The 10,599-nt window shown below is 50.4% G+C and overlaps 1 protein-coding gene across 1 annotated transcript in view; it reads right to left on the bottom strand.

Annotated features, from left to right (window-relative positions):
- SNX6 (sorting nexin 6) overlaps positions 1–10,599 on the bottom strand; it is a 106,606-nt gene that overhangs the window by 37,834 nt on the left and 58,173 nt on the right. Inside the window, exons 7-9 of the mRNA XM_075330604.1 lie at positions 7,817–7,912; positions 7,622–7,727; positions 6,357–6,432 (exon numbers count right to left, since the gene is read on the bottom strand). Coding sequence (XP_075186719.1) covers positions 6,357–6,432; positions 7,622–7,727; positions 7,817–7,912 — 278 coding nt within the window. The remainder of the gene's footprint in view (positions 1–6,356; positions 6,433–7,621; positions 7,728–7,816; positions 7,913–10,599) is intronic.

The following is a 10,599-nucleotide window of genomic DNA, read 5'->3' as shown; positions in this document are numbered from 1 at the left end:
ACCGCTATGCTGACTAGCAGTCAGTACTAGAGAGAGGTGCACCGCCTAATAACGGCGGTGCGAGACACCTAGATCCGGGGCGCCCGCACCAGATCCAGGATATGCAACGCTTTCTCAAGCGATGAAGAGGAGCCGGACAAAAGGAAGGCAGGAAAATTGCCCCGGATAAGGTGGAAGCAGTAACCACCTTAGGGAAAAAAGTCCGGAGTCGGACGGAGACCACCTTGTCTTGATGCAAAAGACCAAAAAAGGGGGTGACTCAGAGAGAGTGCAGCCAGAACTCCCTGGCAGGAAATTATAGCCACTAGAAAGACTACTTTCTGTGAAAGATGAAACAAAGAAACCTCCCTAAGAAGCGCAAAGGGGGGTTTCCGGGAACCGGGAGGACCGGATTAAGGTCCCAGGGCTCCATAGACCGCCGGAAAGGCAGAATGATGTGAGACGCGCCCTTAAAGGAGCGCACCGGAGCCAGCCGGACGATACGCCGCTGGCACATACCGACAGAACGGAGACCTGTCCCTTAATGAGGGATAGTCCTAGCTGTAGACCGGACTGTGGAAGGGACAGGAGGGTCGGCAAGGCTAAAAAGGTCCAAGGACACCATGGAGCTCGAGTCATAGCGGAGATGACTTCAGGAAGGATACCAGAAGTCGCCAAGATCCAGGACTCAATAGCTACGCCGTCAATCCGAGAATCCAGAATTCTGACGGAAAAAACGGACCTTCTGAGAAAAGGTCTGGACGGACCGGAAGATGCCATGGCAATCCAACGGACAGAAAGAGCAGGTCAGGATACGAAGCCTGCCTGGGTCAGTCTGTAAGAGAATGACCCGACGGCCCCCTTCCCTGATCTTGTGTAGGGCTCTGGGCAAGAGGTAGAGACGAAGCTGGGATCAAACATGAACCAGTGTGTCTACCGCAAAACCTGAGGATTGTGGACCACGGTTGGACAGCTGAAATAATCTGCCCGCAGTTTTGACATCTAGGATGTGGGCTGCGGATACGGTGGACTAGGAGTCCCTTGTCCAGTGAAGAATGTTGAGGCGCCAAGATTGCCAGGCGGCTGAGTGTCCCGATCTGGAAATTGATGTAGGAAAACGCTGTAACGTTATCCGACTGAACTCGAATGTGCCTAGCCGCCAACAAATGGTGAAGGCTTAGAGAGCTAGAATACAGCTCTGATTTCTAGCCCATTGATCTAGAGGGCTGATTCGGACAGAGTCCAAGCGCCCTGCGCTCCGCGGTGGAGATATAATGCTCCCAAGGCGGAAAGACCAGCACCCTGGTGAGAATCACCTGGGACGGGGCCAGGAAGGAGCGTCCCCGAGACAGAGTGGTCGAAACCTCCCCTGAAAACGAGCCCCAGGTCAGTGGCAAAGCCACCACCCCGTGGAAGGAGGGAGTTCGCGTGTACAGCAAACAACATCCAGTCTCAGAGGGCATAGGAGAAACTGGGCAAGGAATCGCTTCCATTGACGCCACCGTCTGACCAGCACCTGTATTTGGTGTCTGATAGAACGACGTCGACCGCCAGCGGAGGGACTACTTATCGACTAAGAGCGGCTTCACAAGAGCCGACAGTCTCGAATTGCGTCCTTGAGAGCCTCTGGTTCGAAGTCAGAGTGGACTTGAACAGAATGACAAGCCACCCGAATAGGTTAGAGTGGCGAGAGTAAGCGAAGTACTCTGCTAAGAGTCTGCACTGGATGAAGGCCTGAGAAGAAGGCCGTCTAGGGCAAACGATCACTGTCAATCCCTAGGGGTGCAGGACCCTAATCACAGCAGCCCCAATGAGAATACTCGAGGGGCCGTGGCCAACCCCAAGGGAAGAGCCACGAATTGGACCACTCTGATGGCAAAACGCAGTCAACGCTGGTGTGAAACTGCGATTGACCGTTGCAGAAAAGCATCTCTGATGCCGAAGGCTGCGAGGGAATCTCCTTGGGTTCTTGATTGATCCGGTGAAAAAAAACACACGGAACAAGACCGAGACTCCATGTGAAAATGCCACACCTGACCATGCTTGAAAAGCTAAAGATCCAGGTCGGAAGGCACCGCCCTCTTCGGGGACTAGAAAGAGATTTAAACAAAAATCTCAGAACCGTTCCCAGTCGGGATTCGGTACAATTACTCCATTGGCCTGCAAGAAATGCCACGGCTTATGAGAAGGCGGCGGCCTTGGAGCCGGGAGGAGGTAACAGAAAAAAATCTGTTTGGCGGGTGGACAGAACTCCATCTTGTAGCCATGGGAGATATAATCCCGCCCCCACTGAACGGAGACGTGTTAGAACCATACGTCGCCAAGTGGAGAGAGCCTGCCACCGACTAGGAGGAGGTTGGCGTGGCTAGATAGCTCGGAGGAAGCTGACTAAGTGGCAGCATCTCCTGCGGTCTTCTGAAGACGCAGCTTCAAGCAAATTGGTTCTATGAACCTAGGCCGAGCTAGAGGACGATCAGATGGAGGAACGGAAACCACCGAAACCTCAACTGATTCCTGCCCTGGACAGGTTCCCTGGTTTAGGTTTGTGGCAAGGAAGAACTCTCCCCGCCAAGAGCTTCCTAAATTTCATCCAGTCGGTTCCGAAGAGACTGGTCCCACCAAAGAGGAGCCCAGCAAGGAACCTCTATAGAGGCATCTGCCCTCCATTTCCGAAGCCACAGGAGCCTGCGGACAGCGAGGAAAGTAGCCAAGACCACCGCCGTGCGGTGTCCAGCATGGCAGACCTAGGCAGAGGATGAAAAGACTGAAGTCTGGAAGTTCAGGCAACCGTTTTGGGCATAGGGTCCCTGTGAGGGAATGCATCTCCTCTGAGGAGCCATCAGCCACTGACATAACGGTCCGGGCAGAGCCACCTGAGGTGAATGAGCCCACTTCTTGACCACTATTGGTGGACAGGGGAAACACAGTCCTCAGAATCACGCTTCATGTGAAGCGACTGTCAGAGCGGACCCTGGGCTGGTCACAGGGACCTGAAAACCGGAGTGGTTAAGGAACACGTTGTGTTCACCTAGATAAGGTAACTCCGGCGGATTGAGGTCCAGTACAAAATTAATGTACCGTGGGATCCTTATAGAGGTGCCGTCAGCCACTGATACAACTATCCGGGCTGAAAGTCTAGACACCGGAGTGGCCACCCTTGGCGAATGAGTACACTCCTTGACCACCTCTGATGGGAGGGGGAGACAGGCAGCAGAACCCCGTTGTGGGATCTGCAGGACAGGCTGTGGGCTTGGACGCCTGAAAACTGGAGTGGTTAAGGAACACACTCCTCGTCTTGTTAAAGGTATACTGATGCCTTACTGCCAGCGGGGAATACTCCCCTGATACAGGCGGATGGAGGTCCAATACAGTATAATGGACGCAATCCAATCAGTCGCATCCGCGTCACCTACGGACGGATCAAAGTACCTAAAGTAGCGTCCGTGACATCCTCCTCGTCCAATGAGTCAGCTCGTAATCGGAGCTGCGGGACGGGGAGGACAGGGGACCCTGCGTCTCCCTGTCAGGAGGACGGGGTCTGAGAGCTTTGCTGAGCGAGCAGAGAACGCCCTGAGAAGGGGGCTGCATGCTCAGCAGATGGCGGGACAGGCCGACCCCTGGAAAAAAGATTCCCCCAGGGGTCAGCCATCGACCGGAGCAGCTGGAGGGACCCTGAATGAGCCTCCAAGCTGAGGGGCCACAGTGGTTATGAGCTCGGTACAGCCGTACGAGACTACCAGCAGTGGATACTAAAAACAGCCTGCAGCCTCGCTCTGTGAGACATGCTGCAGAGGTGGGGGGCTATTTCTAGAATGTCTAGAATACCCAAGACAGGGGTCAGCCTGGGGAGACTCCAGGCAGAGGCACCACATAAGGACCATTACAGTGTGGGTCCGTGCCGGTTCAGACAATATGCCTACATGCAGAACATGTAGTATACAGCCTTGGAGCTTTGCTCCTAGTGTGAGACATGCTGCTGAGGAGGTTCTATAATAAAGAATTAACTCCCTCAGAATGCCGTGATCGTGTATAAAAGTGCACAGCCAGAGGTTGTGACTTATCAGGCCGCTATTGTGAGTGCCCCCTCAGGTTCCAAGCCTGGACCCCCAGCCATATATCCACTCCCTCTGCACTGCAGAGCAGCCAGCGCCGATCAGCGTACTAAGAACGCTGAGAAAATGGCGCCAGAGTGAGGGGGGGGGCGGGGGTTAACCTAGGAGCGGGAATCGGAGGGCTAAGGCATGTACAGGGGAGGGAATCATCTCCTAAAACGGAGTGTCGTCCCCTGTGCAGAGCGGCCGGCGGGCGGCGCTGCAGTGTCCCCTTGCATGAGTAACATGCAGGGGAACAAAACGAAACTAGGCCGCGGCTGAAGCCGGGGCCTAGAGTTATACCTGCGGCCGAAAATCAGGCATCATCGGCGCGGTACTCAGTAAAAACTGAGAAACCGGCCGGAAAAACTGTAAAAAGCAGCATTATCAACATAAATCACTGTCCCCTCAATAAATACACATTGTAGAAGGACCCTTGAACAACGTCTCTATACTTAGCTTTGAGACGCAGGGTCCAATCCCTGGTGGGGTGGGGGTCCAGTGCTCCGTCCAGCAGGGTCCTGCCAAAGGGCTGCGGATGGAGGCCGGTCTCCTGCAAAGCAGTGAGAACCGTGTTGGCTCTAACTTCAAGCCAGAGCCACTAGGGATGTTGAAGGAGCGCGGCATGAAGGGATTTCTGCCCTGAAGTCAACCTTAACAGCACTGCCGCCAGGGGAGTGTGAAGGGACATGCCGGGAGTCCAGTGGACCCGCTTTTCTTCCAAATCTTTAGAAAAAATGAAAAATCAAAAAAGGATGCATGTGTGTGTGTGATCCTCCTGACACAAAGCTTGAAACTGGCTAGGACTGGCTAGCAGGGGGTGTATATGCTAGGAGGGAGGAGCTACACGTTTTGAGTGTAGTAACTTTGTGTGTCCTCCGGAGGCAGTAGCTATACACCCATGGTCTGGGTCTCCCATAGGAACGTTAAAGAAATATATATTATAGATATATATATATATATATATATATATATATACACACACATATACATACACATACATGTACATACACATACATACACACATACATGCACCCACACCCACACACCCCCACCCACACCCCCACGTGCATGTATGTATATATAAATCACACTTTCTTCCCAGATCAGGGGGCAGTTGTTCCTCCGTTTGCAGCACTTTGTGTCCCCCTTTGGTCACAATGTTTCGTGGAAAACACAGCACCGTAATCTGAGAAATCCACAAAGACCGGTGCTCAGCATAGATTACATAGCACTCACTCGAAATTACAATGAAAAATATATATCAATCAAGCAATCCGAGAAATGACACCAATCTGCAAGGGACGTTATGTCATGTCACAGAAGCCCTGCAGACAATCAGAAGCAGCAGGGCAGATCAAAGCGAGCATGCGCACAATGGAGACCTATGTGTCACATTTTGGAAAATTGAACATTTTATTTGAACCATTTGATTGCTTGTACAATATACTGCAGTGCGTGGGAAAATTAGCAATCTCCTAAGTAGCTCCAAGGCAGCACCGATGAGGGTCTTCAGCAGACACCAGCTATCATGGCAAACCATCAGCACCCCATAAACTTGTTAGGAGGGAAGATGGGTGCAACAAGCACCGCCAAGCATTCAACCGAAGTAAAGCACTGACGGCAGCGGCGGCTCCATGCACCAGCTGAGATCATTGAGGGATCTATGTGCCTGCGGTCCACAAGAAGCAGGTAAGTGGACACCGTGGAACAGAGTACAGGTGAGGTGTGTGTAAACAATGGCATAAAAGAAGACAAAAAGGGGACCAGTAGGAGGACATTACTAAAGGATGGGCACATTACTACAGAGCACCTTACTACAGGAGACAAGGACGGGGCACCTTACTACAGGAGACAAGGACGGGGCACCTTACTACAGGAGACAAGGACGGGGCACCTTACTACAGGAGACAAGGACGGGGCACCTTACTACAGGAGACAAGGACGGGGCACCTTACTACAGGAGACAAGGACAGGGCACCTTACTACAGGAGACAAGGACGGGGCACCTTACTACAGGAGACAAGGACGGGGCACCTTACTACAGGAGACAAGGACGAGGCACCTTACTACAGGGGACAAGGACGAGGCACCTTACTACAGGGGACAAGGACTAGGCACCTTACTACAGGGGACAAGGACTAGGCACCTTACTACAGGGGCACATTACATTTTATATATAATATTGTGCTACTGTCGCTGCACAAAAAGAAATGGTGTAGTAAGGAAAAAGTTGTACAGTAAATTACAATACAGCACACAAAAATGGAAAAACCTATTTCTTACTTGCATATGTCAGTGTTATCTTGGGTTCCCAAGGTGTACATGGAGGAGCCTATTCTGTTATAATCATCGGCGACACCTAAAACAAAAAAAAGATTGGAATAAAATGTCATCCAAGACCAAACCTTTCCAACTTGTGCGGCCACGGCATTATCCCCAATATTAAGACAAAGACTATAAATTCTTAAAATCTTCTGCTGCCCGACTGATCCACCTCTCTCCTCAATACCACCCCGATTCTCCCCTCTGCAAATCCCTCCATTGGCTCCCAATCTTCCATTGTATCCAATTCAAATTACTAACACGGACCTACAAAGCCATCCATAATCTGTCTCCTCCGTATATCTCTGAACTAATCTCCCACTACACTCCAACATGTCACCTCCGGTCCTCCCAAGATCTCCTTCTCTCATTCGCTCCTCATGCAACTTCCTCCAAGACTTCTCCCGAGCATCCCCAGTCTTCTGGAATTCGCTACCTCAACATGTCAGACTATCTGCTACACTTGCAAGCTTCAAACAGAACTTGAAACCTCATCTGTTCAGACATGTGTATAATCTCCAATGACCTCACTGCCTCACCACCATGCATAGCCGCCGCCTCACCACCGTGCACAGCCGCCGCCTCACCACCGTGCACAGCCGCCGCCGCCTCATCACCGTGCAGAGCTGCTGCCGCCTCACCACCGTGCGGTGCCTCCGCCACCTCACTAGCATATGGAGCCGTTGGACGACCAACACCCCACCTACTGTCTCCTTCACAAAATCCTATAGAACGTAAGCCCCGAAGGGCTGGGTCCTCTTCCCTCTGTACTAGTCTGTCTATTGTAACTTGTATTTGTATTCTGTATGTAACCCCCTCTCATGTACAGCACCATGGAATCAATGGTGCGCTATAAATACATTTTAATAGTAATATAAAATATCTTGATATGAGGGGTTATTTAGATACCAAGTTGTTTATGGATCTGCACGATCGAATAAACCAGAGGTGAAACAAGCTGTGTTATTTTACCATCCCAACCCGCCACCCCGGAGCACTGACCCGGCCTCTGGACCAGGGTCCTACGAATCAATTTACTCACATCTAATAGCAATGGATGACTCTTGGCCGGTTGTTGCTCTTCTGCACCTACTCGGTTAAAGCACCAAAGTCTGACTTGTACAAATTCACTACATTACTAACGACTTCTCAATCGGGGTTTCGGCACCAATTCTTTTGCCGGATTAGGAAATACCATAATGTACAGTGTCAATAAAAGGACTTACATTTGTGGGATCTCGTCATCTTATCAGACTTTGCACTTGCATCCTTGACTCGGTTGTGATATTCTACAAGAAACGTCCTCTCGTGATCAAAGAAATCATCCACATCCTGAGACATCGGGAAGAGAGAAGAGATTGTCATTCAGTGCTCGATTTCCATACGACGTGCCGCTACAATCACCAAATATCCTAACTTACCTTTGTACCAGAAACTATGACGCCATCGGCGGATTTCACTACGCTTTTGAAGAAATCTTCCAGTTTTTCCTTCTTGTTTTTCCCTCGAACACTTAACTGAAAGATAAAAAAAAAAAAAAATGTATTTATTAGGCCTCTAAATATTACCGTACTTTTTGTTTTATAAGACGCACCAAATTTTAGAAAAATAAATAAATAAAAAAAAAATTATGGTGTCTGTCTTATACTTCGATGGTGTCTTGCCAGAGGGGGAGGGGGGGGCGGCAGCGGTGGTGGTGCGGGAGTCACAGGAGGCTGTAGACGCTGTGAGACAGAAGGAGCTTGCAGAAACGAAGAGGGCTTCAAAGAAATGGTGCCCAGAGTCGGCGCATGCGCAGATGGAGCTCTTGGCTTAAATGACAAGCCGAGATCTGATTTGTGTACGTGTCACCTCCGGGAGCCATTTTCCTTAAGTTCGCTGCAGGGAGATCAATGGGCTGGATGCGGCGCGTGTGCAGGTGAGATTTTGAGTTGAGAGCTCCATCTGCGCATGTGCCGACTCAGGACACCATTATTTGAAGCCCGCACCCCTCACATTTTCAGAATGGTAGCCCCTGCCCCACCGCCCGCAACATAGCAGATGCAGTAAGCCCGCAGCATCTCCCGTGACCCCTCTCCACCTCCACTGGTAAGCTACATTCAGATTATAAAACGCACCCCTCATTTTCCTCCAAAAAGTGCATCTTATAATCCGAAAAATTCGGTATTTGCTTTACGCTGATGAGTTGAACCAGTAATAGAAGGCTCTTAGGCTCTGTGCACACTAGGCGGATTTTACCGCGGATATCCTGCATGTTTCACTGCAGAAAATAGTCAGAACCTTTCTGCAGTGATTCATCAGCGAAACCTATGGGAAAAAAAACGCTGTGCGCACTAGGCAGATTTTGACAGCTACAGGTTTTGCTGCGGGATTCCCGCAGCAAAAACAATTGCATGTCACTTCTTTTCCGCAGGTTGCTGCGGGATTTCACTAATGCAATCGTGAAATCCCGCGGGGAACAACCTGCGGAAAAAATGCACCAAATCCGCACCAAAACGCATGTGGATTTTGGTGCGGATTTTTTGCGTTTTTTTCCCGCGGGTGCGGAAATCTTTCAGAACCTGCGGAATTTTCTTAAGAAAATTCCATTTTCTAGAGCGCACATGGCTTAAGTGTGCCACAGAGATGGTGAGGAGGCTACAATTGCAATATTTTCTATATTTGTTTGGAGAATCACAAAGGCTTGCCTTGCTAGCAAAGTACATTTTAATTAATTGATCTTAGGAGAATTACTTCTACCATTGGATGTGTTAAAATGATGCATGTTCCTGTGCTGAGATCTTATGTGTCAGTTGCTATGTACTGTGTAATGTCTGACCGCGCTGAGCTGCTCCGGTTCACGGTTTGGGGAAAAATCCCTTTAAAATGTCCCAGATAAAATATTTAAAAACAATTTCAATGATTATTATGCAAGGGGTTAGCGCTCATGTGATATCGGTGGCTGCTGATTGGCTGCCGCACTCATGTGACATAAGTGTGACGCACCCGCCTGCAGACACAGTGCTGGAACGGCGCCAGTCCAGGGTGTTTGTTTTACAAAGGGCACTGTTTCTTTTAAGCCGTCATATGTAAAGGCCCCGTCACACTAAGCAACATCGCTAGCAACATCGCTGCTAACGAACAACTTTTGTGACGTTGCTAGTGATGTTGCTGTGTGTGACATCCAGCAACAACCTGGCCCCTGCTGTGAGGTCGTTGGTTGTTGCTGAATGTCCTGGGCCATTTTTTAGTTGTTGCTGTCCCGCTGTGAAGCACAGATCGCTGTGTGTGACAGCGAGACAGCAACAACTAAATGTGCAGGCAGCAGGAGCCGGCTTCTGCGGAGGCTGGTAACCACTGTAAACATCGGGTAACCAAGAAGCCCTGTCCTTGGTTACCCGATATTTACCTTTTTTACCAGCCTCCGCCGCTCTCACTGTCAGTGCCGGCTCCTGCTCTGTGCACATGTAGCTGCAGGACACATCGGGTTAATTAACCCGATGTGTGCTGTAGCTAAGAGAGCAGGGAGCCAGCGCTAAGCAGTGTGCGCTGCTCCCTGCTCTGTGCACATTTAGCTGCAGTACACATCGGGTAATTAACCCGATGTGTGCTGTAACTAGGAGAGCAGGGAGCCAGCGCTAAGCAGTGTGCGCTGCTCCCTGCTCTGTGCACATTTAGCTGCAGTACACATCGGGTAATTAACCCGATGTGTGCTGTAACTAGGAGAGCAGGGAGCCAGCGCTCAGTGTGCGCTGCTCCCTGCTCCCTGCACGTGTAGCTCCGTGCGCTGGTAACCAAGGTAAATATCGGGTTGGTTACCTGATATTTACCTTAGTTACCAAGCGCAGCATCTTCCACGCGGCGCTGGTCACTGGTTGCTGGTGAGCTCACCAGCAACTCGTGTAGCGACGCTCCAGCGATCCCTGCCAGGTCAGGTTGCTGGTGGGATCGCTGGAGCATCGCAGTGTGACATCTCACCAGCAACCTCCTAGCAACTTACCAGCGATCCCTATCGTTGTTGGGATCGCTGGTAAGTTGTTTAGTGTGACGGTACCTTAATTGCATTGAGATCCTTTTTAGAACTCTCTGCTTTTATAAGCCACAATTGGAAACAATTTGCATACAGTAATTTCTTTGTAGAGGACTTTGCCCATGTCCTTGCTGTTCTCTATGGCTGAAGTGTAAACACAGCTTATCTAGGCTGCAGCAAAAGTGCTCCACAAGG

This window comes from Anomaloglossus baeobatrachus, chromosome 12 (genome assembly GCF_048569485.1).
Source record: "Anomaloglossus baeobatrachus isolate aAnoBae1 chromosome 12, aAnoBae1.hap1, whole genome shotgun sequence".
Classification (NCBI taxonomy): domain Eukaryota; kingdom Metazoa; phylum Chordata; class Amphibia; order Anura; family Aromobatidae; genus Anomaloglossus; species Anomaloglossus baeobatrachus.
Note: the sequence above shows the minus strand (reverse complement) of the source record. Positions and strands in the feature narration are given on the sequence as shown.